The sequence below is a fragment of the Plecotus auritus genome (assembly GCF_963455305.1).
Source record: "Plecotus auritus genome assembly, chromosome: 6".
Classification (NCBI taxonomy): Eukaryota; Metazoa; Chordata; class Mammalia; order Chiroptera; family Vespertilionidae; genus Plecotus; species Plecotus auritus.
This window is the reverse complement of record NC_137773.1, coordinates 176664535-176691245: the sequence shown is the minus strand read 5'-3', so window position 1 is coordinate 176691245 and position 26711 is coordinate 176664535. Positions and strand designations below refer to the sequence as shown.

The following is a 26711-nucleotide window of genomic DNA, read 5'->3' as shown; positions in this document are numbered from 1 at the left end:
GGCCTGCCTAGGGCTCCCGCCCCGCCCCGTCCTGCCTGGGAACGCCTGGCCCTTTAAGGCTGACCAAGCCCGGCTTCCAGTTGTAGACGCGCGGGGGAGGGGGTGCAGTCACGTGGGCCGCGGGCGGCAAGACTCGCGGCTCCGGGCGCCGGTGGCCGTCGGCTCCCGCTCCCGCCGCCCCTGCCCTTCGCCCGCGCCGCTGCCAGGTGCACTGCGGTCAGGTACGCCCTCGCCAGGTGCCCTCCCTGCGCCCCTGCACCGCCTGTTCCCGGAACCAACGGGCCCCTAACGCATTCCTTAGGTGCCCGGGGCGGATTCGCTGGTGCCCGGCCGCGCGACCACCGCCCGCAGCCCCCAGCCCCGTCCGGCTCAGGGGCGCCAAGGTTGGAGTGTGTTGGAGGAGTCTGGGCGAAACTCACTCTTCCCCTCTTTCCCAGGTGGCCCTGGACGCGCCAGGCTGGGGCCGCCTCTGAGCGCCCCGCGGGGGCCATGGATGGCGAGATGGGCGAGGAACAGGGGGGCGCGTTGCCCCCGCCGGGTGCACCTTCCGGCCCCGGCCAGGCTGGCGCTCCGGCCCTCGCGGGGCGGCGGGAGCCCAAGAAGCACGCAGTGACCGAGGACTACCAGTTGTCCAAGCAGGTGCTGGGCCTGGGCGTGAACGGCAAGGTGCTGGAGTGCTTCCACAGGCGCACGGGGCAGAAGTGCGCCCTGAAGGTCAGTGACCCTCACCGCGCCCGGTGACCCCGAGGGGCCAACCGCAGAGGCTGTGGCTCCCGCCAAGCTTCTTCTGTTCAGCATCAGGTGTCAGCCTCACACTCCCCTGTAGGGCCAGGCTCCCGGTCCGCCCTGTGATAGAGATGGGACACTGAGGCTCAGCTCAGCTCAGCTCCTGGTGTCCAGGGAGCAGAAGGGTGGAGTCTGTGTGGGTAGAGCCTGCTGTACCCGGAAGTGGAGAAGGAGTGGCCCCTGGCCCCGGGGTTCTGGCTGGGCTTGTGTACTCCCGCCGAGAGGGGCCCTCATCCAGGAGCCGCTCTTCTGGTTGGAATGGGTCTGAGTTTCCCTCTGAGGTGGAGAGTTTCCCTCTGAGGTGGAGAAACCATCAAAGTTTGTGTGTGGGGGGGTGTCTGTGGGGGGGGCCGGGGAGCTACTTTCTCCTGCCTGCCTGCCTGGGCTGGAGCGGCGGGAGCCTCCCAGGCTGCATGGGGGGGCTAGGCTGATGATGCCCATCCCACCCGCGGGCAGGAGGCTGCTGACGGCTGCAGCTGAGTCACAGGCCCTGTGTTGAAAAAGGCAAGCCCTGCTGCATGCCTGACCCAGCCTGGCTCCTGGGAAGAGGGCGGGCCAGGCAGCTGGCCATGTCACACCTCAGGCTGCCTGGCGGTCTGGTTAAACCTCACGGATGCAGGTGGAATCGGGCGAGTTCTGGGGGTGGCTGGTCTAGCCACCTAGTGCTGGCTTAAGTCACTTAGTTCTAGGCCCCGGACCCTGCCCCATACCCGAATCCCTTGAATCTGAGAACTTCAGTCCATTGCAGCTTGTGCCAGTGGCCACCTGGACGGGTAGTGCATGGCACGGAGCGTGGCTCCTGGAGGTCAGAGCACAGCAGAGGACCTTCCCGTTTTACAGATGGTGCCATTATGAGCCTGAGCTCACAGCCCTGCTCTGACCTCTGGCCTGCATTTGCCAGCTCCGTGACCTTGGACTAGGTTCTGGAGTCTTGAAAGCAGGTTTCTGCCTCTGTTCGGGGGAAAGGCAGGGGCTGATGTGAGCTGGGGAGGAGACGATGTGCAGAGGGTAGTTGGCACAGAGCCTGAGGCAGGCCTGGCGAGGCGACAGGACCTATTTAGGGCACAGGGTCTGCAAGCGTCTGAGCGGGAACCTGAGCTCAGCTCCCCGTGTCTTTCCCAGGGGCACTAGGGCTGAAAGAGGGGGTCATATCCCTGGGTGGTCTTGGGGATCAGGAGACTGGGTCCAGAGGCGGCTCAGGGGTGGGCTGCTGAGGCCGGGTCTCAGACACAGCTCCTCGGCCTGCTGGCCCAGCAGCGGGGTGGGGTTGGGGCCCTTTGGGAGGCCCAGGCAACGGGTTCTTGGAGTCCTTCCGGGAAAAGATGGCTCTTCTGAGCGGGGGGGGGGGGGGGGGGACCTCAGGGGGTGAGAAGTGAGCATGTCCACCCTCTCTCTCAGCACCACCTTAGCCCTTTCGCCCGTGTTAGTGTCAGGGTGCAGTCTGGGTGGGGAGGGGCCGCCTGAGGCCAGAGAATCTCTTCTTAGCACCAAGGTGCTGTGAGCCAGGGCTGCGCTCTGATTGGCCCCCGTGCTGTGAGCGAGGTAGGCCTGAGGGGAAGGATGCAGTTTGGGGGGCCCAGGCAGCACTAGCTTTAACCAGGCTGGGCCTGGGCCCTGCCCCATAGATGCCGCGTCTGATGAGTGACTTGGGGCACTTCTGACTGCAGCAACTTCCAGAGCCCCACTCCTGCACGCGGGGCCCCAGTGCTTTCTCGGCTCCGGACCGGGAACTGGGTCGGCTGAGAACAGGCTCCCCTGCTGGACCCGTTAGGCTGTATGGGTGAGCCTGGAGGCTACTGGCTCAGGCCCTGCAGGACCTGGCCCCACGTTGGCCCTCGAGAGGGACATGGATTAGGTTAGCCCCCCACCTTCCAGTTCTTGCCCCCTCACACCACACCTGGAAGTCCCTACCCAGCCAGGTGGGTTCGCATTACACCTTCCAAGCTGGGGGTAGCACAGCCTTTGGCACGTGGGACCTGTCCTGTGAGTGGTGGCCCTCGCCTTGAGGAGGGAGGTGGCACTTTCCCTCTGACATTTGCCTCTGCCCCCTGCCCAGGAGGGCCAGGGCCTGGGCACCTCAGCACCTGGGCAGGCCTGGGCCCAGGGACTCAGCCAGTCCATGAATGGGTCTCAGCCCTTTCTCTGCCCTGCCTCGCCGCCTCCCCAGCTGCCCAGGTCAGCCGAGGCGGGCCCCTGGGCTCCGTATCTTTCTGCCTCCCCGCACCTCCATCCCAGTTCCCCCAGGTTGGCCTGTCTTCGTCTGGTAGCCTGGACACGTTCAGGCCATCGCTGCCCTTCTTGGTGGTCCAGGCCTAGTGCCCCGGCCTCTCTCCAGGCCCATGCTCTCGGCCTTGTGGCCCCAGGAGGCAGTTGGCGCTTAGCGTGAGTCCTGCAGCCCAGCAGGCACTCACAGAACAGGAAGAGCTGTGGTCGCTGCCCCTGTGGCTGCTGCTGTTGTGCAGGGGCCCTCGAGGAGCAGGCCCCTCCTTCCCGGGGAGCTGGGCCTCTTCCCCTTTCCCTCGGCCCTGACCGCTGGCTTGGTCCACCACGGCCTTGCTGACGCTCAGGGGCTCCCTCCCAGGGCAGCCTCCGCAGCCAGTGCCGTCACGCCGCTCTCCATGCCGCCGCGGGGGCTTGCTGCTGTCCCCTGGGCAGGAGCTGGACTGCCGGGAGCCGGCGACCGCCTCCTCTGACTTCCTCCCTGTGCTCCTTCCCAGGCCCGATGGGCTAATTGGCACCTCAAAGTGTCCCTCCTAACTGGGCACAGCCCTGAAGCTCTGTCCCCACCAGTTACCCCGGCACACTGGAGACCCAGCCCCTCCATCCTAATCACAGAGATGAAAATTGGGACCTGAGTTTTGTAGTCAGAAGTCATGTGACCTGATTGGGATGGGATTGCAGCAAGAGGCCAGAGTCCCCTCGGCGCCTGACTTCCTCCCCAGCCCACATGTGGTCCTCACCTCCTGGCAGGCGGACGTAGCCATGGCACTCACTTAGGTAAATAAAAGCAAGAGGACAGGTTCCTCACGCGGAAGGAGAGGGCGTCTTCCCGCTGGCCCTGCTCCCTGGTCCCTGGGGCTGGGTGGGGCCCTCTGCCCTGACCACCGGAGCGTGTTGGAGGCCCTCGGGGCTCCCAGCACCCTCCTCTTCTGGTCCTTGTCAGAGAGAGTGGGGTGGTGGGGTGCTGGATGCGCATGCCCGGGAGATTCCCGCATTGCTCGATGGGCGCGGCTGGCCTGTGGGAGCGGGCGCTGCGGAGCCGGATTTGGGGCTGGGTGGGGCTGCCAGCAGGCCAGGGACTTTCTCATCCGGCCCCTGCCACTCCCTCGCCTACCTCTCCAGACAGACCGGTCAGGTCAGCCTCCGCAGGGGCGCTTGCTACTGAGTCACCTTATCAAGAAGTGGACGGAGGGGCTGGCAGCCCTGTCCACGAGTCCCAGCCATGTTGTCACCACCCTGAGCTGCTCCCCAGGCCCCCGCTCCTGGGAAGGAAGCCGGTCAGGTGCCCCGGTGCTCCCACGCTGGTGGAGCCTGCTGGCTGCCTGCCTGGCACTTTGCTTTTCACCCGAGGATCCTCAGGAGACATCCAACCCTGAGAAACGCCACAGTGGAATTGCCAGCGGGAGTGGACTGTTGGGAGATGCTGTGCGCCCTGCCCAGCGGGCCGTGCCCACAGCGTTAGAAGCTGCTTGCCCGCCGCCCGGCAGGGTCCCCTCTGCTGGGACTTCCATCGGAGCCAGTGCCAGCTCTCCAGGCTCTAGGCCAGCCGTGGGCAAACTACGGCCCGCGGGCCGGATCCGGCCCGTTGGGCTGTTCTATCCGGCCCTCGGAGCCGAAAGAGCGGAGGGTTCTCTTGCTCTCCCCTCCGCTCCTTTACTTTGAATTTATATTAGTTCACACAAACACTCCATCCATGCTTTTGTTCCGGCCCTCTGGTCCAGTTTAAGAACCCATTGTGGCCCTCGAGTCAAAAAGTTTGCCCACCCCTGCTCTAGGCTTTGGTGGTGTGGATGCTAGGATTCTCACTGACAGCGAACAGTTTCCAGAGTGTTCTGTCGGGCAGGCCCCGTGTTCCATGCATGACACACACGTGCTAGCTTACCTAACGCCTGTCATTCCCATTTTGTGGATGGAGACACTGGGGTTCAGAGAGGTGAGCGCCTTGCCCGAGGGGCACAGCTGGTGAGTGGCAGGACTGGAGTTTAGCACCGAAGTCACCTCAGTGTGCCCGGTGCAAATCTGACACTTGGCTCTTGGGAGGGACCTGGCACCGCCCTCCATGGCCCCTCGGCAGCCCGGGCCGGGCCCCACGTGCTGCTCTGGTGTGTGCCGACCTCTCCTCCCGACACGGGACTCTGTGGGTGGATGGACGGTGGGGATCCCGCAGGGTCCGTGCGCGAGGACTGGGGTGGCTGCGGGGCCACCTCAGAAAGGCGATGGGTCAGCCCAGGCCTTGTGGTCCGCAGGGCTGGGCCGGCGGGGGCTTCAGGCAGAGCCTGCCTGCTCGCGTCCAGGTCTCTGGCCTGAGAGGGGCGTGGGTGCGGGCACGGGGTGTGTGGCCACCTGCCTGGTGTGACAGCTCAGTGCCCGCTGTGGGTACCACTCCCCCCCCGGCAGGCCTGTCCGGCAGGGTGTGGCTGCTCTCAGCCGGGCTGCTGTCCAGGCCCCGGCACACCCTGGGGGGCCATGGAGGGCGGAAGGGCTGTGAGCAAGAGGCAGTGGTGGCGGGCCGTGAAGGATGAGGCCAAAAGGTCGGGGGACTGTCCCTCAGGTTCACACCTCACCCGTCCCGAGGCCTCTGTCGGTGGGGCCCCCCGCTTCTCGCAGAGCTTGCTGTCACAGCATCCCAGGCTGGAGCGCCTCTGCAGGGTGTCCTTCAGCTCAGGCTGTGCAGGTGGGGCCTGGCCTTCATGGCAGCAGAGTGATGCCCGCCAGGGTTTGCCCTGGGGAAGCTGTTCTTCCATGTGGGGCATCATCGTGGGGGACCCCTGCAAGGGGCCGCATGGGGGGCTTCTTGCTCTGAGCCCCCCAGCTTCCTCGGGGCCCAGCCTGGCCACTGGCTGCTGGGACCCGAAGATGATGCACCAGGCAAGACCCTGGGTGAGGGTGTCCCCAGCACACGTGGCCATCGTGTGCGCCGAGCCCTGCACGTCCGGGCCTGCTGATCTGGGCAGCGTGACCCTGGGTGCTGGCTTTTCCCCAGAGAACTTTGGTTCTGCCTCCCGCACCCCATCCATTCGAGACCTTGCGTGAGCCCACGTGAGGGGCGGCCGGGGTGGAGGGAGGAGCAGGCTCCGGGCTTGAAACCCTCCTGCACTCTCTCGCCGAGTGACCGTGGATGAGGACAGTTCCGGAATCGTCTGCAGAATCGCCTTTGTGGTGCAGCCAGCCCTGGGCGTGACGCTCCCCGCATTCCCGCCGGGACAGCGTGGGCAGCAGCTTCCTGGCGGGGGGTGGGGTGGGGGGCAGAGCTCTTGTTTGGGGTGGCCTGGGCGCTTGTGGGTGGACAGTATTGGCCTTTCTGAGGACTCACTTGTATGCACCCTGAACCTGGGAAGCCAGCCCCTGAGGGGTGAGAAAGGGGGTGAGAGCAGCTCGTGTCCCAGGCTCCCCTCCCGCCCCTTTGGACTAAGTGGATCAGGGCCTGGCGTTGGGATGAGACCCTGCTGAGGCGGCTGTTAGGGGGCAAGGAGCCCCGGGAGGCCTCTCAGTGCTGGGCGGACCTGCGACGCCAGGACAGGGGTCGTGGGCGCCTTGCAGGTTTGGAACGAAGGTTTCATTATCTTTCGTCGACAAGGGCTTTGTCCCTGTTGCTTTCTCTGTGGTGCTTCCTCTCTCTCTGTCTTCCTGCCTTCCTGTCCCTCCCATTTCTTCTCTCCGCTCTGTTTCTCCTGCTGTTGTCCGTCTGTCCCGCCGGGCTCCGCGCTCTCAGTGAGCCTCATGGCTCCGGGCCGGCGGGGCCTCTTCTCTGCAGCCCGCGGGCTGAGGCAGGCAGAGGACAGACACAGGGCTGGGGGTTCATCCTGGGCACGGGGAGGGGGATGTGGGACAGGAAGGAGGAGCGCCTGGCTGTGCCCATGCCACTCCCAGTGTCCCCTCCTGCTGCGGGCTTGGCTAGGTGCTGGCGGCCTTGGCAGCGGGAGCAGCGGAGTCAGGAGCATTTGGGCCAAGCGTGTGACCGGAGGCGTCCCCGCCGAGTGTGGGAAGTCAGCTTCAGCCGCGGCCCCTGCTGTCCGGTCTCTCTGTGGCTCAGCGGCCTGAGACGCTTGCTGGGGGCCTGAGCCAGCGCCTCCGAGCAGGGAGGCACCTGTGGAGGGGCTGGGAGGCTTGAGATGTGAGGTGCACGCAGCCTGCCCCCGCCTCCGAGGACACGGGGTGCGCACTGTCCCTGTACCGCCTGGCACGCGCGCCCGGAGCAGCTGACTGCAGCTTGCACCCCGCACCTGACCCCTCACCTCAGCGAAGCTCAGAGGCTATTTTTAGGGCACGCAGGCCAGGGCCCTCCTGAGGGCGCGGCCTCCCGGAGGGACGCACAGCGTGTTCTGCAGAAGCCCCCGCATAACCAGCCCCTTCCTCAGGACATGGCACAGGGCTGGCGGCTCTGCGTGTCCCCGGTGGCGGTGGCACATGGCTGGGGGTTGGGGATGAGAGCACCTGCTGACCACGACCCAGCAGGGTCTCCGAGCGGGTCATTGCCACCGCCATGGCATGGAAGCAGAGCCCGAGGCCGGACAGGCAGAGCTTCTCAGTCAGGGTGTCACATCGCAGGGACGCGCCCAGGCCGGCCTGGAACCCCAGCCTGTCTGGCAGCCAGGTCGTGGCTCTCAGCCATCCCCTCTGTGTGCGGGCTCCGCCGGGGATCAGGAGCAGGGCCTCTGGTCACAGCCTGACCACCTGGAAGAGGAGGGCCTGGGTGCTCTGCTGGACCGGGGCCCCCTTCTGGCGGGCAGTGCCGTGGGCAGTGCCAGGAAGCACGTGAGGGTGGGCCCCCCTTGCCCCCTGCTGGAGCTGCGCTTGCAGGTGGATGGGCAGCACAGCGTGGCTAGAGGACACCCCGAGAGGCCCCTCCTGAGATTCCCAGGGGACAGGCAGCCGCGGTGGCACTGCCCGCAGGGCCTGGGCTCCGCTAGGGACCGGGGCTCTGGGGTACAACTCAGGTCGAAGACCCCTCTCCACTGGACGCCATGGCCCTTACACCCGGAGTCAGGCTGAGTCTGTGCCAGGGCGCGTGCCCTAGGAAGGCCGAGGGGATCGTCATACAGCCATTCCCGCGGCAGGAGCGTCCTTCAGCGAGGCACCTGGTCTCCTGGAGGCCGGGCCTCCCTCCCTCCCTGCTTCCCCTATCACGTCTGTGTCTCCTTTTTTTAAATCCTCACCTGAGGGCATGCTTTCCATTGATTCTGCAGAGAGAGGAAGGGAGGGGGGCAAGAGAGAGGGAAATAAACATCGATGTGAGAGAGAAACAGTGGTTTGGTTGCCTCAGGCGCGCACCCCAACCGGGCATCGAACCCACAACCTGGGTATGTGCCCTGACCGGGAATCAAACCCGTGACCCTTCAGTGCACAGGACGATGCTCTGAGCAGCTGATCCACCCGACCAGGGCGACGTCCATGGCTACTTGGCATCATCAGGGAAGCTAGGCAAGTTGTCCAGGAGCCGGCTGGGCGTTGGAGCCTGGGAGCCCTCTGGCTGAACACGGCAGGGAGAGAGAGGTGTCAGGGGTCAAGGGTCAGGGGTCCGGGAGGCTGGGATCCAGCTCCCTTGCCTGAGTAGGGCCGTGGCTGCCTGTGCTCAGCCAGGCCTGTGTGGGGAGCTGCAGGGACGGGGATGAAGCCGAGGGAACTGGGAGAGATGGAGACAGGCAAGGAGGTGGAATTGGAGGTTCCCTAGGCCTCTGCACCATGCCCCTGGGGGTTGCCAGGTCCAGTGCCCCCAACGCCCACTTCTTATTCCTTTGTCCATCTTTGTGACATCGCCTCCAGGTGAGAGAGACCAGCTGTCACTCTTCTGAGAGCCAGGACACGGCCCGCAGTGCCTCAGCGGGGTCACCTAGGCATGGCCTCACTTGCCCTGACACCCCCCCGGCCCCCCCCAGTTGGGGAAGGTGGGCTGCCCTCTGTACCCTGTGCTGGCTCTGCAGGCGTCCCCGTGGCACAGTGGGCCAGTTGAGACACACATTCTGTGGCCCTTTATGAGCAGGGACCATGGAAGGGGCGTTCTTTCTGGGATTAGAATAGAACACTTGTGTTTGCTAAAATGTCGCAGTCTTAGGATGAAGCGTCCTATTTTTATACCGTCATAGGAGAAACAGCACCACGGCGATGTTCGCCAATTACGGAGCTGGTTTCGACAGAAAAATCCTTCCTTCCCCTCAGAAGTTAAAGGAGGAAAACAGACCTGGACCCTCTGCGTGTGCAGGCAGGGGTCCCAAGGGGTCCCAGGGCGCTGGGGTGGCCCCTCCCCAGCCCCTCCGGGAAGGCTGTGGGCGGAAGGCCAGACCTGGCAGCTGCCTGCCGGAGGGAGTTCAGACCCTGCCGCTTACCTGGTGGGTAACCTCCGGGATGGGGGGGCGTCAGAGCTCTCTCCCGGCCTCTTTCCCCACCTCCACCCTGAGTCTGGTGCTGAGAGTCCCAGACCTGCCTGGCCCTTGCCCCACCCACTGCCATGTGTGAGGAGGGTGCGTGTCCATTTCACAGGTGGGAAGCTGGGGGTCAGGGAGGCTCACCACACGCTCTGCATGGGGGACCATTGTTCAGAAGGGTGCATGCACCTGAGAGGGTGGTGTGCCCCGCTGGGCTGCCGAGGCCGTCAGCTGGGCGAGTGCCCTGGCTTGGGTCCCCGGCTCTGAGTCTTGCTTCCTCCTGCCAGGGTTCCTCCCCTGAGATCAGCGCACGCCCCCCCACCCCCCTCCGCCGGGCTGGGGGTCTGCCCCTCCTCACTGTGCCTTTCACAGCGAAACAGTATCAACAGACTCTTGATTGTCGATCCGCTTTTGCAAAGGCCAGGCCAGACCTGCCCCTCCCAGGGTCTGAGACCATTTCCTGCACCCTAGGGGTGGGGGGGGGTCTGTCTCCACTGGGCCCCAGAGGCTGCACTGGGTTTCTCCATGTTCTGGGGAGCCAGGGCGGTGAGGAGCACGCGGCCACCTCAGGGGAGGCCCAGGGACATCCTGAAGCCGCACGAGCCTGGAAGCCCATTTCCACGGGGCGTGTGCTGGTCCTAGCTCTGTGTGTCCCCATTCCGTCCCCTGGACGTGAGGACTGCCACTGCCCCCATTCTCCAGATGGGGCCAAGTGAGGCGCAGAGAGGTTGAATGGCCTGCCTAAAGCCACAGGTGAGTGGAGGATGGACTGGCCTCTGCATCTGACACCCACGTCTGTCTAGCCTGGAGCCCTGTGGCCACAGCTGGTCCTTGCTAGTGCATGGTCTGTGGCCTGAGGCCCTGGGAGGCCCCAATGCCATCCCCACCCCAGCTAACACTCATGTTCCCGCTGCCCCTCCCCCTCCTGGCCTGGGCGCATACCCTGACCATCTCCACACCCCTCCCCTGACCTGGCACTTCTGGCTTTGTGTCCAGGATGTCTGTGGCTGGTGGGCGGTAGATAAACGGAGGCCACCAAAATTTAGCCAATTAAAGGATTCTGTGTTCCTGAGACTTGACAGTTTCAAAACGTGCGACAGCCTCGGCCCCGCCCTCCCCTCCCGGGACTCTGGCGGGAGGTCAGGGAGGTTCCTGGCCTGGCAACTCTGACTACCCCCACGACTGCCATCCGGTACTCAGGCCTCGGCCTGGGAGGGGAGCGGCTGTGTGGGGGCCCTCCTTGTTCCTGAGTCCCCTCAGGAGCGGCTGCCCTTTCCCATCGTGCCTGCTCTGCCAGCTTCTGGCTCTGGACAGAAAGGAGCAGGACCAGTTCCCTGGGCTGTATGTCCTCATCGGGCATCCGAATGGCAGTAACTCACCCCGACCCACATCAGCTCTGGTGGCAGCAGGAGCCCAGCTCTGGGCCTGGCCCCCAGGCAGGGCCAGCAAATGAGTGTGGGCGTCGGGAAGGGATATGTGACATGGGCACAGGCCTCCCTGGGCGTGAGGGCTGAGTCCCAGTCCCAAAGGACTCTGGGACTTGCAGGTGGCCTGTGTGACCCAGAGAAGCCAAAACCTCCCTGGGCCTCCGTCTCCTCCGCGGAAAATGATGGTTAGTGATGCGGCCGGGGAAGGGCCAGAGCTAAGGGGGTGACACGGCTGGTCCAGGGCAGGGTTCCCGGCACATCGCTGCTGTAATGACCACAGTGCGCTCACTGCCTGGTCTCGAGCCAGGGGCGTGGGGCCAGGCTCCACGTGGGAAAGAGCCCAGCAGCTGTCTGCATGGTCCCACTGCCCGGGGGCCCGCAGGTCCGCGTGGGGATCCGACTCTCACTGCTCAGCCCTGTGACTTGGCACGTCTCTTAGCGGGTCAGAGTTGCAGCTTGTCCACGGCGGAAGGAGGATGCCGGGCCTTCTCAGGACACGGGCGCTGGCGGGGCACCAGGGAGAGAGAGGCCGTCACACTGCCCGGAAGGCTGTGCATCCAGCGGGGGCTGGGCAGTTGGGGTCAGGGGAGTGGCGTGAGCCGCGGAGGCGGAGGAGCCAACGTCCGGTGAGCCGGGGACCGGACGTGGTCGGGACCTAATGAAGCGAGGTCCGATCGGGCGCGAGGCCAGCTAACCCCGAGCTGCGCATTTGGTTCCATTAGCCCCGTAATGAGCTGGGAAAGCTAGGAAATGAGTGCGCGAGAGAGTGATGGCACCCGTCGGAGGCGCTAAAGGCGAAGCTGTGGCTAAGATGTTAGATCTGATGCTGGCAGGCAGCTCCCCAAATAGCTCTGGTTCCCTTGGGAGTTGGGGGGGGGGGGGGGCGGCTCTGGCTCGATAAGGAAGCTACGGAGGCCTTAACAGGACATTCCTGCCCTGGCCTGGGGCTCGGTTGCTTGGAACATCGTCCTGGGCACCAAAAGTTTGGAGGTTCCATCCCCAGGGCGGCCTGTACGGGAGGCAATCAGTCGATGTTTCTCCACACCCCGCCCCCCTTCCTCTCTTTCAGAAAAAAAAAAAATCAATAAAAACATATCCTCAGGTGAGGATTTAAAAAAAGGACATCCCTGCTCTGAATCCTGAACTCGAGGTCAGTCTATATTGTCCCATCCCTGGGGCTAAGGCCTCTGCTCCCAGTGGACAGAGCAGCCAGCAAAGGTCACGCTGGCCGGCCAGGGGCAGGGTGGAGTGTGCCCCTGGCCCAGGGGATGACCTCAGATGTGGCTGAGCGTGTGGCGGATGCAAAGTGCTTTTCTCACCCCAACCGCCCCTGCAGAGAACAGAGGTTCCCCACAGAGAAAAAAGATGAGTTGAAAGCCCGCATTTTTCTATAATATTCTGTTCCGGTCCTGCCGCCAGCATATTCGGCACTGAGCATGTGCACTGCGGTGCCTGCCCTTGCTGGGGCTCAGGGGAGACCCCCAGGCGGGGGAGGAGGTGTCAGGGCCATGCCAGCCCCTCCTGCCACTCCCCTCTCCATACTCCGACCCAGGACAAAGCTGCAGGCCCGGGAAAGTAACGGGCCTCGTCATGTTATCCTAGCACTCCTGCTGGTGTGCCAGGCCACAGTGCCGTGTGCTGGCCTCATGCCAGGCCACAATGCCGCGTGCTGGCCCCAGTCTTGATGAAGGTCCATGTTAGACGTGGTCGTTTGACTCTGTGTCTTTGGCACGATTATCGTTGCCGGTGTTGCCGGCTGTCATACTTGTCCCCCAAGAACAGCGAATGCTAAGTCGCTGTAAGAATTTGGTCTTGGTGGGAGTTCAGGGCATCCGTGAGCGTGCTCCCGTCCCTGGTGATGCAAGCTAGAGCCGGCCTGGTTTCCTTCTTCGCCAAGACCACCAGGAAGCTCAGAATGAAACCGTGCGCCCGACGACAGTGATGAGCCTCCTGGGCTTCCGCTGCACGCTTCTTCCTCTTCGTTCTAAAGCGAAACGGGCGTTTTCGTCTTCCTTGGCTCCCGCCGTTATAAATGCCTGCAGCCCTGTGGTCAGGGAGCCGGGCAGTGACTCGGGGGACTCGCAGGGGTCCCCGAGGCAGGGAGGGAGGACTGGGTGCCTGGCCTCAGAGCTCCCTTTGTTGTAGGGAGGATCTCGGGCTGTGGGTTGTCACGAAACCCAGCATCCGTATTTCTTCATTTGGTGCCGCCTGACGGATGGGAGATTGATTGTAGGCCGCGTGCTGCCCCGGAAGGAGGGGGAGTTCCGGCAGAGGGCAGGGCGGCTTGGCGGCTGCAGGTTAAGTGGCTGGGAGTGCGGAGGTTGGGGGCGGGGAGGGGGAGAGCTGCCTACCCAGGCTGGTGGCCCGGGGCCTCCTGTGTGTGTGAGACCGATGGAGACCTGTGAACACTGTCATCTGAGAAGAGCCAGCCCCGGGTGAGCTGGCTGCGGGCACTGAGCACGTGGGGGGCTGTGGGCTGCTGCGTGGTCCCCCCTGGGCTGGGAGGCGGCCGGACAAGGCTGTGGGGTGGTCCCAGGGCTGCGTCTTCACCGGGCGGTTGCGGACCTCGGCTCTGAGCTCTAGGGAGGCAAACCGCGTGCTTGCCGAGCTCTGGGCAGCGCCGCGGAGATGGGGCCTCAGTGGGAGCGGAGGTCTGAGTAGAGGGTCTGGCGTGGTCATCTGCGTGGGCAAGGCTGTGTGTCACAGGTTGGGCTGTGACAGCAAGACCCCAGTCTTTCTGGGGCACCTCTCTGTGCCCGGCCTCTGCCGGGCACTTCGGAGAAGGAGGAAATATTAGAGGAATAAATGGACAGATGGGTGGGCCCCATTCTCTGGGGGTTCGAAGCCAACATCACAGAGGCTGGAGCCACAGGCCCACACACGCACACCCCGTCATCCCTACACCCATACACCCCCGCACGCACCCCTATACCAGGGGTGGGCAAACTTTTTGACTCGAGGGCCACAATGGGTTCTTAAACTGGACCGGAGGGCCGGAACAAAAGCATGGATGGAGTGTTTGTGTGAACTAATATAAATTCAAAGTAAAGGAGTGGAGGGGAGAGCAAGAGAACCCTCCACTCTTTCGGCTCCGCGGGCCGGATAGAACAGCCGAACGGGCCGGATCCGGCCCGCGGGCCGTAGTTTGCCCACGGCTGCCCACATGTACCCGTGTCCCCATGCACACACCCCCACCCCACGCCCCTGCCCGTGTACACGCCCGTGCACCTATGCACACGTGTATTTCAGAACGAGTTTCCCCGAGTCTTGCAAGCTGTAGTTTGGGCCAGAGCCTCTCCAGCTTGGGGCGCCCCCTCCTGACATGGCCTCTCGGGGAGGGGCTGCGAGGTTCCTTCTAGCCCCGCCGCCCTGCAGCCGGATCGTGACTCACCGTCCCGAGCCTCTCTCCTCAGTCTGAAAATTGGGCTGGTCCCCGCCCTGCTTGCCTCACAGGGTGGCACCAGCGTTCCCGTGAGATACAGGAGAGGGTTTGTAAGTGGCAGATGGCTTTTCCAGCGGCAGATGCTGCTGCTGTTTGCCCAGCTCCTGCACGGAAGGAAGCATTCCTCCGCCCACGGGCGCCTCTGTCCTGGGTGGGGCGTGGTGTGGAGGCGTGGCCAGTTCTGAGGCGATGCTGGAGGGCGTGGGCGCCTCTGCCCTCATCCTTTGCCGGGGCCCATGGACCGGTGGGGTGGGTAGGGGACTCGGCCATCCAGCTCTGGGGGCGGGTAAGAGAATTCGGCAAAGGACAGGCAGGGCAGAAGGGAGGCGAAACCACTGGCCAAAGCCTGAGGCCAGAGCAGTGTCCTCTGTTCGAGGAAATGCCCTCTTGCCCTGACCGGGTGCTCAGCGGTTAGAGTGCCAGCCTTCGGACCAAAGGGTCTGGGGTTTGAGTCCCAGTCCAGGGCATATACCTGGGTTGCAGGTCCCATCCTTGGCCCTGGTTGGGGCACGTGTGGGAGGCAGCCAGTTGATGTGTCTCTCTCATACTGATGCTTCACTCTCTCCCCTCTCCTCTCACTCTCCCCTCCTCCCTCCCTTTCATTCTCTCTAAAAAGAAAAAAGGAAATGTCGCCTGGCCGGCGTGGCTCAGGGGTTGAGCATTGACCTGTGAACCAGGAGGTCACAGTTTGATTCCCAGTCAGGGCACAAGACCGGATTGCAGGCTTGGTCCCCAGTGGGGGCCGTGCAGGAGGCAGCCGACCAATGATTCTCTCTCATCACTGATGTTTCTCTCCCTCCCTCCCTCTCCCTTCCTCTCTGAAATCAATAAAGATAAACAATAACCGAAAGGAAATGTCATCTCACATTCCATGCTCGTCCCATGTCCCTGGGGCCCACACCTCACGTGCAGCCGGGAGCGCCCTCTGGGGAGGAAGCTGGGGTTGCATCCCTCAGAGCAATGGGGATTCCTGTTGGGTGCGAGCTGGGGCTGTGGAGCTACTTGGGAGCCATCACAGACCCTCCAGCTTTGGGGACCCCTGGAAAGCCCAGGGGGTAGAGGGCGGGAGTGAGAGAAGGGTAATTTCTGTTGGGTTGCCAGAAGGCCACCCCATCTTCTTTTCTCCCCATCTGTGCCTGGGGACCAAGATGCCGGGTGGCCCCCTTTGGGTTCAAGCATTTGGATTTGGGGTCCATGGAGACGCAGGGGCTACTCCATGGGGGCAGGGGTATGGGAGTGGGGCTACAGTAGGTACTCTGCAAGGAGCCCCTGATCAGAGGTCTCCTCCCCCTTTTAAAAAAAATATTTTTTATTGATTTTTTTACAGAGAGGAAAGGAGAGGGATAGAGAGTTAGAAACATCGATGAGAGAGAAACACCAATAGGCTGCCTCCTGTACGCCCCCTACTGGGGATCTAGTCCACAACCAAGGTCCATGCCCTTGTCCGGAATCCAACCCGTGACCCTTCAGTCCGCAGGCCGACGCGCTACCCACTGAGCCAAACCGGCTGGGGCAGAGGTCTCCCTTTTTGTTCCCCTCCCCCAATCTGGCCCAAGCCCTGCAGTTTCACGTTGGGGAGCCACAGGCCAGAGAAGCGACGGACTGGCCCCAGGTCGCACTGAGCGTGGGAGTGGACCCTGGGCCTCCCGTCCTGGCCCTGTGCTTGCCGCCAGGCCTCGGAGCTGGGCCTTTGCTGGGGACAGCTTTCCTGAAGGGGAGCACGGACTCACGTGCTTGCATGGATGAGGCCGGTCTGCAGCAATGGCCTTGTGGGCTGCAGCCATCGGCGTGGGTCCCTAGGAGAAGAGGCGAGGCCTGGCTCACCAGCGAGGGTGGGTGAGGAGCAGTGGGAACAGGCGTGGCCGCCTCTCCTGTCTCACGTGCTGAGCCTTCCCGGGTCCTCCTCGGCTTCATCTCACTCCGTCCTCATGAGGCGCTGTGAAGGGCTCTTACTGTCACCCTCTGTTTTTGGATGTGGTCATTAAGTTGGTAAATATTCTCCGAGCCAGTGCTCTCTGCCAGGCCCTGTGCCTCAGTCCTGGGACCCAGAGGTGAGCCGGCGGACTGGCCCTGCCCTTCTGGGCCCACAGTCTGATGAGGGAGGCAGCATGGTGGCCGCCTGGTGGGGGAAACAGGTGCATGAACTGGGACCGGCTGCTTCTCCTCTCTGGGCCTCCATTTCTCAGCTAAAGATGGCGAGAATGAAGTCCCTTCTTCCTAATATTTATAAAGGGCTCCGAACAGAGCCAGGCACGTTGAAAGTGCAGTGTGTGTGTGTGTGTATGTGTGTGTGAGAGAGAGAGAGAGAGAGAGATTAGGGTTATCAAAAGGGACAGCTAATTGTAGGTGGTGAGCCAGTGCTACCCAGGAGGGAGGTAAAAAGGGACGAGGGGGCCGAAACCGGTTTGGCTCAGTGGATAGAGCGTCAGCCTGCGGACTGAAGGGTCCCAGGTTTGATTCCGGCCAGGGGCATATACCTTGGTGGCGGGCACATCCCCAGTGGGAGGGGTGCAGGAGGCAGCTGATCGATGTTTCTCTCTCATCGATGTTTCTAGCTCTCTATCCCTCTCCCTTCCTCTCTGTAAAATGTCAATAAAATATATTTAAAAAAAAAAAAAAGGGACGAGGGGGAGCTTTCCCGAGAGCTGGAAATGTTTTCTGTCTTGATGGGGGTGTGGGTTCCAGGGGGGTGTGCAATTGTCAGAATTCATTGAACTGGTAATAAAAAGAACAACAGAAAACCTCATAGAACTGGACTCTCGGAATTGGTGCATTTCACTGTACGTAAAGTATACCTCAGTAAACAATGAACATAAAGGAGGAAAAATAAAGGGTGGAGGGAAAACGAGGGACCCTTGAGACCCTCTTTAGACAGCGTAGTCAGGGAGGGCTTCCGAGAGGAGGTGACGTCGGAAGGGTGCCTAGGAGAGGAGAAGTCTCTGGCTATGGGGAAGGAAGAGGAGGAAGCTGGGGCTCGAAGCGGTTTGGGACCACACTCCGGTGACAGCCCGCGGGACGGACAAAGCGTGGCAGCCGGGAGATTGCTTGGCATCTGGGCCTGGGTGGGGCCCTGCAGAGAGGCCGGTGGTGGCATCTTCTGTGTTTTCTAGGGCCAGCGTCTCCCTGCTCCTGGGCCTGCTCTCGGGGCCTTGGCACTCAGAGAAGCACTATTTTAATTTGTGTGGGAATTGAGTCCCTAAATATGCACTGAGTGGGGTGGGAGGCATCTAGAAGCTCTGGCTGGGGAGCTCCGCCTTCTTCCACCTCGGAGAGCCCTGTGCAGGCCGGCTGTGAAGCTCTCTGCCCGCCTCCTCTCCCTCCCAGACCTCAGGCCCCGTCCCGCCACAGCCCCTCCCGCAACCCCCCCCTCGTTCTTTCGGGAGCCCAGTGTTTCGGGCCAGGCCCCTGCCTGGGATCCCCAGCTTTACAGACCTGCCTCTGCCCTCAAGCTGCTTCGGCCTGGTGGGAGGGACAGAGGCAAAAACCTTGGGGCAGGTGCTGGGAGGACTTGCCAGAGGAGGAGACCCTCAGCTGAGCCGGGGGGAGTTGACCGATGGAGAAGGAGAGGGCCGGAGTGCGTGTGCACAGACATGGACTCGGGAGAGTGCGGCCTGTGTGGGACCCGCAAGCGCATCCTCTGGCTAGAACCCCGCCTCCCTCGACTAGGGTCCTCTCTGCCCCCAGACTCCATTTCCAGTTCCAGGTCCACAGCCCTGTGCCATCCCCTGTGTGGCCCTGGCCTGGGGCCAGAGGAAGAGGAATAAGGTGGGAGTGGACGGCAAGCCCTGGGCGCCCAGGGAGGACCGAGGGGAGAGGGTGGGGGGTGGACTTGAAGGGGGGTAAGTGAAGGGCCAGGTGGGGAGAGGTGGGGCTGAGGACAACACCGAAAGTGTTCCAGCTGTGGGTTTGGGAGTTTTTGGAGAGGAGAGGGGACTTGGTGGAGGTAGAGATGCCAGAGTGAGGCAGAATGAGGAGGGGTCCAGGAGCCAGCCTGGGGTCCCAGCAGGACAGGGTCCGGTCGGACTGGAGGCCGAGGAGAAAAGGGGTGCAGAGAGACAGAGCAGGGAGGGAGGATGGTGTGTCTCGGGTTCTCTGGCTAAGGACTGGCGTACCCCTCGCTAGAGCCACCCCAGGCCACAGTCGGGGCAAGCTGACGTGGTGAGTGGGGCGGCCGAGCCTCTGCCCCCAGCACCGTGAGCAAGAAGGTGGTGTGTGGGCTGTGTGGGCACAGCGTGGAGGGGCTCTGTGGGAGCGGGGGGCAGCAGGGGCAAGCGATCCCTGGTTTCCAGGCTGGCCATGGAGCAGGGCCCCCCAGAGCTGGTGGGGGGCTTGCCCAGCTCCCTGCACCCCCGGCTCGGGGCAAGGTGAGCTGCTCCAGAAATGAAGGGGCGGCAAATACCAGCACCCACCGCCTTCCTCCCACCCGAGCCTAGAGCGCTCGGGCCCACGGCCTGCCCGGCCCCGTGTGCAGCAGCGAAGGAGACCAAGGCCGGGGTGGCCCAGGTCCTGGGGGTGCTGAGCAAAGCGGGGCTGATCTGAGTCCCAGCCTTGGGTTTCCACCCGGGTCCTCAGCCATGCTGAGCTGGAAACCCAGCCTCGGCGGGGGAGGGCCTGTTGCTGCTCTCCCCGTCCCGACCGCCTCCCCGGCAGCTGACTTCTCCCCACTCCAGAACGTGCTCATTGCCTGCGATCGGCCTTCTGGTGGCAGCCATCGCCCAGGGCTGAGCGAGCCTGAGTGAGGATCCCGGCGCTGCCACCCGCTTCCTGCCTTGCGTGACGCATCCTGTGGGGATGACTCTGTCGTTAGGGTTGTGGGCTGCGGCTGGGAGCTGTGAAAGTTTGCCTGAGGTCACGCTGAGTCATCGGAGAAATTTAGCTCCAAACCCGGACTGCACCCCTCCAGGCCGTCACCTCCCTCAGCGAGGGTCCTCTCTGCCCCCAGACGCTCTTTCTGGGTCCACAACCCTGTGCCATCCCATGTGTGGCCCTGGCCTGGGGTCCCACAGCCGATGCGCCATTGGACTTCAAGCCCGTTCAGTTTCCACTTCACTTGCCGCCCTGAGAAGGGAGGCAGGGGCTGCTCGGCCTCGGAGCCCTTCCTGCTGCCAGCCCCTCCCAGGGCCTTCCCGGGTCACCAGCCAAGGGGCTGACCTCACCCACGGGACCCCGCACTGGGGAAACCTGTATTCACATCCTCGCTGTGTCCTCCGTAAGCTGGGCGCCCCCGGGGCAGGTCCCAGGCCTCCCTGAGCTCCCCGTCCCTCCCGCTGTCTGCTGCCTCCAGGTCCTGTACGACAGCCCCAAGGCCCGGCAGGAGGTGGAGCAGCACTGGCAGGCGTCGGGCGGCCCCCACATCGTGCGCATCCTCGACGTGTACGAGAACATGCACCGCAGCAAGCGCTGTCTGCTCATCATCATGGAGTGGTACGCCCCCGCCCGCGCCTCGTTGGGACCCCGTGGTTCCCGGGGCTCCCGGGGAGGATCTGAGCTCTCCTCCCTCCCCTCCTCCTAAGAGTTCAGTTCAACCCACTCAAGCTGACAGCCACCATGCTCCGGGCTGTTCAAGGCCCAGGGAGCTGCCAGGCCTGTTCCCAGGGGAGGCAGGCCCGCTCACAGGCCCCTTCTCTTCTAGCATGGAAGGCGGCGAGCTGTTCAGCAGGATTCAGGAGCGAGGCGACCAGGCTTTCACTGAGAGAGGTAATGCCGCAGCGGGGTCGCGGGGGCAGGGGGGGGGGGGGCGGGGAGGGGGGCGGACTGAGCGGGATCAATAGCGTTGCCGTGTGATGCTGGGCAAGGCCCTGCTCTCTGTGCCTCAGTCTCCCCAGCTGCACAAGAGAGGGTGCGACAGTGTCCCTGCCCCGAGGAGTCCTAGGAGTGTGGGCTCTCCGTGGCCTGGGGTGGAGGCTCAGAGCTTCTGGTACCGACCAGCAGCTGAGCTGGGGAGAGGTAGCCCCAGGCCGGAGGAACGAGGGCTAAGGCATCCCCAGAGGAAATGAGGGTGGCTGGGTAGGTGTCTGGGATGGGGTTCTGGGGTGCAGGAGTGCTGTCCCCATCTGGTGCTGTCCCGGGGCGGGGGGTGGAATGGGGTGGGGGCCCCAGGCTGCCTGGCCTCTGACGGGCATCGCTCACCCTCCTGTGTCTGCAGAAGCTGCGGAGATCATGCGTGATATTGGCACCGCCATCCAGTTCCTGCACAGCCACAACATCGCCCACCGAGACGTCAAGGTGAGGCGCCAGGACCCAGGTCGGGGGGCCAAAGGGGACGTGTGAGTCACCACCCCCAGTGGCTCCCAGCCCCCAGTGCATGGAGGCCGGTCCTTCAGGGGCTCTGCTCCCGGCCCAGGCTGGCCTTCCAGTCTCTTCGCCCCTGGCTCCAGCTCCCTGGCTCTGCTGCGGCCGGCCGTGCGGGTCTCCTGGGTGCCTTCCAACTGCGGCCCAGGAACGGCAAGCCTAGCGGCGTGCCTGCTTCCCGCCAGGAGGCCCTGGCAAGCATCTCGTTTAACCCTCACCTAACCCCGTGCGGCTAGGTGCCAGTGCCCATTTGACAGATGAGAAAACCGAGGCTCAGGGAGAGATTGTCATGCCCAAGGCCATGAAGTTGCCACATGGGTTGGTTCATGCAGCAGGGAGTTTTGTGAACACGTCCTGTGCCGGGCCTCGGGCAGGGCTGCCTGACACCGTTGGGGCTTCTGTGAGGAGACAGCCCGTTGCCAGGTCGAGCCCGCTAACGCCAGCCTTTTAAGGGAAAGAAGCCATTCGCGAGGAAGGAGCCGCAGTGGGTCCAGTTGCCAGGGCTGCTTGCTCTTTCCGCGGACGGCTTCACCCACCTCGGCCCTCCCACCTTCCTCGCCAGGGGGGACTGGGTCTTAGAGGTCAGGGTCAGGCCGATGGAATGCAAACCGAGGCCACCCTGCACGTGCCCTGCCCAGGCCCAGAGCTTAGCCTCCCGAGGCCTATTTCCTGCCTGGGCCAGGGAGCTGTGGTCCGGCTGCTGCATCCGGGCCTTCCTCTGGCCGGTACTGCCACCCCCTCCAGTTCTCCTTGGATTCTGGGTCCACCCGCAGCCACCACGGACTCACCTTCTGAACCCTTGCTTAGCTTTGGCCCTGGCTTCCTTTTTCCCCCCGAGGGGAGGAGAACCTTCCCCAGGCAGGTCCCCTTGTGCAGACAAAACCTGCTTCCCCGTTTGGATCCCAATCCAAGGTCGGATCATCTCCCTCGAACCCGAGAAAGAGCTTTTCCCGGCCCTGTTCTGGCGCTGCGCCCCACGCCCTGCCCTCCTCTCCTCATGGGCCTGGCTCCTCCTGTACCAGCTGGGGTGAGAGGGAGGAAGTCTGGCGAAAGGTCACCTTGAGACTCCGTCCCCACCTGGTGCCTTGCTCCAACCGATGTCTTCTCTGCCTGGCCAGCCCGAAAACCTGCTCTACACGTCCAAGGAGAAGGACGCCGTGCTCAAGCTCACCGACTTCGGCTTTGCCAAGGAGACCACCCAGAATGCCCTGCAGACACCCTGCTACACTCCCTATTACGTGGGTGAGTCCTCGGGCACGGTGTGTCCCCCCGCTTCCCGCACACACTGCACCCCGCCGTGGCGTGGGGCGCCGGTGGGTTGCAGAAGCCAAAGGGTTAACGCCCGGGAGGAGGGAGGGGCGATGCGTGCGCGCGGAGGCAGTGCGGTGGGGGGCCGGAGGCTGCAAAAATATTCTTCCGAAGTTCAGCTTCTGCTTTTGAAAATAGATCCAGGAAAATTCTGGCTGCGGCCTGTGAGCCGAATGACATCACGGCAGCTCTAAATAGACACGCGATAAAGGCGGCTCAGCCCGGGCCGGGCCGGCGCCGTGGTAGTCTCTCTCCCGCGCTCCTCTTCCTGGCACGCAGCTGCGGAGGGGGGCAGGCCCGTCCTACAGGGGGCCGCAGGCCTCCAGCCACCTGCCTGTGGCCGGACGGCACCTGGTGCGCACACACTCGTGCTTCCTGGAAAGTTCCTCGCTCCCTGTGAACCGGCAGCCCGCAGATCCGGAGGCGTCCCTGCTGAAGGGGCCCCACTGGGCGTGGGGCGATGCCGCCTTCGCCGAGGGCTCTTCTCCCTCGGGAGCCTTCCGAGAGCTGCGAGGGGCGCCGAGCGCCGGAGACGGCTGGATGGCACTGTGTGTCAGGACCTGTTTTGCAGGCTTTTAACTTAAATCTCTGGGCTCTCCATCCCATCGCCCTGACGGGGAGCCCGAGGCCCATGGATGGTGGCCAAGCGGACAGTGGGGTCCAGAGCCCTGCCCCATCCCTGCTTGCCCTGTGTGTTCAGGGAGGCAGGGGACACAGGGCATCTGGGGGCTGAGGCCCTTGCACCTGTGACGGGACCTCGCCGAGCCCCGGCCCGGCCTCTCTCTCCTCTCCCCCACACGCCTGAGCCTGGCCCGAAGGAGCGGGAAGGCTCTCCTCCCTCGAGCCCAGCCTGGACGCGGGTTTACTTCCTCGGGGAGCTGCGTTTCCTCCCCCAACTTCACACACATGCTGCCTTCCCAGACGGTGCCAGACACCAGTCGGCTCAGCCCCACTCCCTCGCCTGGCTCCTGCTCCCCCACCTTGCCCGGGCTTCAGGCTCCTGCCTGGGCCCCGAGACCCTCGGGGCTGAGACCCTCCTGTGCCCTCTGCCCCGTAGCTCCTGAGGTCCTGGGTCCGGAGAAGTATGACAAGTCGTGTGACATGTGGTCCCTGGGCGTCATCATGTACATCCTGTGAGTACAACTGTCTCCGCCTCCTGCGCCCCCGTGTACCCTCAGAACCACAGGCTGCCCTTCCTCCGGGCCGCCGGAGGCCTGTCCACACCACGGGCAGATAGCGTTCCTGGGAAACTCCCGGGGGGGCGGAGGGGGGGAGGCAGAGGGCTGGCATTGTTACCATGGCATCCGGCTGCCTGTCTCCCCAGTTAGGAGCTGGGGGAGGAGAAAGGTCCGCCCTGGCACTGCCCCCACCGGTGCCAACCGCCTCCGCCCTCCGCAGCCTGTGCGGCTTCCCGCCCTTCTACTCCAACACGGGCCAGGCCATCTCCCCGGGCATGAAGCGGAGGATCCGCCTGGGCCAGTACGGCTTCCCCAACCCCGAGTGGTCGGAGGTCTCCGAGGACGGTGAGTGAGCCTCTGCGCTGGACCCTCAGCCTTCACCCTGGAGACCCCACTCAGGGGTCAGACCCCCCTGTGTTCAAGGGCTGGCTCCCCTGCCTGCCAGCTGCGTGCCCCGAGGCAGGTCACCTGACTTGTTTGAGCTCCGGTTTCTCTCTCTGTCAAATAGGCTCAGCATTTGCCTCCTGAAACTCCCTCTAACGCCCGAGCCCCATTCCTATTTTCCCGTGGGGACCACGAACCGGCCTGCCCCTGTCCGTTTCCCACTGCTGCTTAGCAAATGGCCCCGGACCCCGACAGGCTGACAACGTGGGTTGGGAATTTGGAAGCTTATGGTGTCTGGGGCGCGATGGGGGGGCCGGCTCCGAGGAACTCTGTGCCCTCACCCCTCCCGCTCGTTCCTAGCCAAGCAGCTGATCCGCCTCCTGCTGAAGACGGACCCCACGGAGCGCCTGACCATCGCGCAGTTCATGAACCACCCCTGGATCAACGTGAGCGCCGCCGGTGGTGGGCAGGGTGGCCAGCAGCGCTGCCAGGCAGGCGGGCGATGGCTCGGGGCGCCTTGGCGTGGGCCACAGATGTGTGGCAGTGCCCCACCTACAGCCTCCCCTTGCCGCTGCCCCCGCCAGGCTCCTTCAGCTCCCTGAGCCTCCGTTTCCCCACCTGAGCCTGGGAGGAGGGGTGGGGGGAGCCAGGGATGTGCCTGCCACCAGGTGCCCGCAGGCTCTCACCCACGGGCGTGGGCCTTCCAGCAATCCACGGTGGTGCCGCAGACCCCGCTGCACACGGCCCGCGTGCTGCAGGAAGACAGAGACCACTGGGACGAAGTCAAGGTGGGTGAACGCGGCCTCATCTCCCTGCGGGTCCCAGGGTTTTGGAAAAAGGGACCCAGGGTGATGGCTACTCAGAGTCTGGGTCTTCGGCCCCGGCCCCGTGCCTGGGGCAGCGGGTGTCTCCGGGACTGCACCAGAGGTCCCCCCAGGGCACATGTTGGCCGTGCCCCGTCTTATGATCTACACCAGTGGTCGGCAAACTGCGGCTCGCGAGCCACATGCGGCTGGTTTGCCTCTCTGTTGACTAATGAGTTTGCCGACCACTGCCTTAGGGAAAAACACTTAAAAAACATTTTAATAATGTACTAATGTCTTTAACCTGAAGTCAAAACTTGTGGTCGGCAAACTCAGTCAACAGAGCGGCAAACCGTGGCTGCGGCTTGTGAGCCGCAGTTTGCCGACCACTGATCTACACCATTGGGAGGGTGTTCATCCTGGTTTTAGACGCAGCAGAGGCCAGGTTGGCGCATATGGGGCAGCAGCTCAGAACCCCCAGAGTCCCCGGGCACAATCTTCAGGCCCCAGCGCCCTGCGTGTCCAGTAAGGTAGTGTCCCTGCCGGCCTCGTGGTCCTGAGCCCGTGACACTGGTACAGGTCCCGGTCCTGCTCTCTTGGGTGTGGGCCCAGAGAGTCGTTAGGTACTTCCTGCGCCTTCGCGGGGAAGCATCGTGTCTGCCACAGAGGACCGTGGGGAGGCCCATGCGATGCTCATGGACAGGCCCAGGGCTGGGCACACAGTAGGTGCTTGAGCAGCCAGGTGGGCATCGCCTTTGCTGACATTACGAAGGGGCTGCCAGGCGGGAGGGTGCTGGCCTCTGAGGCCGGTTCATCCTGACGTCTGTCCCCAGGAGGAGATGACCAGTGCCCTGGCGACCATGCGCGTGGACTACGACCAGGTGAAGATCAAGGACCTGAAGACCTCTAACAACCGGCTCCTGAACAAGCGGAGGAAGAAGCAGGCGGGCTCCTCGGCCTCGCAGGGCTGCAACAACCAGTAGCTCCCGGCCTTGGAGCCGCCGGGCCTCGGAGCCGCCGGGCCTCGGAGCCTGTGGGATGGACAGGAGGGGCTGAGGCCCCAACCCAGAGGGCCCAGGTCATTTTTTTTTAAAACACAGGACTATTTTGTTGTGTTTTAATTTGTCACTTGGAACTTCAGGATGGGGGACCATGGCCCCACACCTCCCTCAGCGCCCCAGCACAGGCGCCGGCCTGAGAGGGCCGTGCCTGGGGCTGGGGAGCCACCCCTGCCGCTGCAGTGCCTTCGCCCGGGTGCCCTGCCCTGGCCGTGGCTCGGTCCTGCCCTGGCCGTGGCTCGGTCCTGCCCTGGCCGTGGCTCGGTCCTGCCCTGGCTGTGGCTCGGTCCTGCCCTGGCCGTGGCTCGGTCCTGCCCTGGCCGTGGCCTTAGACTTCTAGGCCACGGGGAGTTGTGGCTGGGCTTCCCTCCTACTATGAAAATACCTGCTTGCAGGGTGGGCAGATGGGCCTGGCCTTGGGAAAGGCATCTGGCCATTGGTTGCCATGGTGACGAGGGAGCAAGTTGCTGTCTGCGAATGCCGAGTGAGTGAGTGAGCAAGGGAGGGAGAAGGGGCAATCGGGGGTCTCCCACGGCCTGCCCTCTCACTCTCAGCCTCTCTGGTCTCCCCGAGGCCGCAGGCTCAGCCAGCCTGCCCCCCCACCCCCCGGGTGGTCCAGCCCCGTCTTGCTGCACCCCCATCCCACAGGGCCCTTGGGGCTCCTTCCCCCCAGGCCCTGGCCCAGCCCTCCTGTTACCCCTCTTCCCCAGGGAGTGGCCTCTCACCTCAGCGGAGGGTGGGAGGTATTTTTAACGCTTTTCTACTTTGGAAAATGTCACTGTGACAAAAGGCAGTGCCTCTGCTCCCACCTGCTCCCGGGATCCTAGGCCGGAGAGCCTCTCCCCGTAATGGTTCGTTCTCCGACCCCACCCGCCTGGTGGGCTGTGGGGACTGCCGTGGGAGTGGATGGCTGCGGGCGGGGCCAGGAGGCTCCCTGTTCATCAGGGATCTCTCTCTCTCTTTTTTTTTTCCTAGAGAGAGTGGAAGGGAGGGGCAGAGGGCGAGAAAGAAACATCGATGTGAGAGAGACACATCGATGGGTTGCCTCCCCCATGTACCCCAACCAGGGCAGGGATAGAGCCTGCAACCGAGGTACATGCCCTTGATCAGAATTGAACCCCGGGACCCTTCCGTCCTCCGGCCGACGCTCTATCTCTCCACTGAGCCAAACTGGCCGGGGCTCAGGGGCCTCTTTTTATCCACATCGGACCCGAGGCGGTGGGAGGCTGCCGAGAGATGCTTTGAAAGTCTGGTCCCGGTCCAAGTCGGAGTAAGAGCATTTCTCCAGGCTCACCCAGCGCCACATGCCCCCGATCTGGGTCTGCCAAGTGCCTCACACCCAGCCCGGTTCCCGGCTCCTCGCCCTTTACCGGCTGGGGAACCCTAGACCACGTCACATGGGAAAACACGGCTGGGTGGTCCTGTGAATAAACACCATTTGGCATCTCCCCC

General features: G+C 63.8%; 1 protein-coding gene across 3 annotated transcripts; it reads left to right on the top strand.

Moving 5' to 3' along the window:
* Positions 1-110: 110 nt before the first annotated feature.
* MAPKAPK3 (MAPK activated protein kinase 3) lies at positions 111-26711 on the top strand. 3 transcript variants are annotated; one of them, XM_080672742.1, is made up of 11 exons: positions 111-221; positions 438-714; positions 19522-19661; positions 19870-19934; positions 20383-20462; positions 21647-21770; positions 22894-22969; positions 23235-23359; positions 23759-23844; positions 24106-24186; positions 25035-26711. In XM_080672742.1, the coding sequence occupies exons 2-11, from the start codon at positions 490-492 to the stop codon at positions 25182-25184; spliced, it is 1152 nt and encodes a 383-aa protein (XP_080528868.1). In that variant the 5' UTR covers positions 111-221; positions 438-489; the 3' UTR covers positions 25185-26711. The 3 variants fall into 3 exon arrangements, with proteins under 3 accessions (XP_080528868.1, XP_080528870.1, XP_080528869.1); XM_080672744.1 differs by having other exon boundaries at positions 132-221; positions 23767-23844; positions 25035-26708; XM_080672743.1 differs by lacking the exons at positions 24106-24186; positions 25035-26711 and having other exon boundaries at positions 132-221; positions 23767-24088.

Excerpts from the sequence above, each read along its gene's own strand:
- MAPKAPK3 (XM_080672742.1), top strand. The coding sequence starts at position 490 with ATGGATGGCGAGATGGGCGAGGAACAGGGGGGCGCGTTGCCCCCGCCG. Across the intron at positions 20,463-21,646 it reads TCGCCCACCGAGACGTCAAG|CCCGAAAACCTGCTCTACAC; the intron begins GTGAGGCGCCAG and ends CTGCCTGGCCAG. Across the intron at positions 21,771-22,893 it reads CTACACTCCCTATTACGTGG|CTCCTGAGGTCCTGGGTCCG; the intron begins GTGAGTCCTCGG and ends TCTGCCCCGTAG.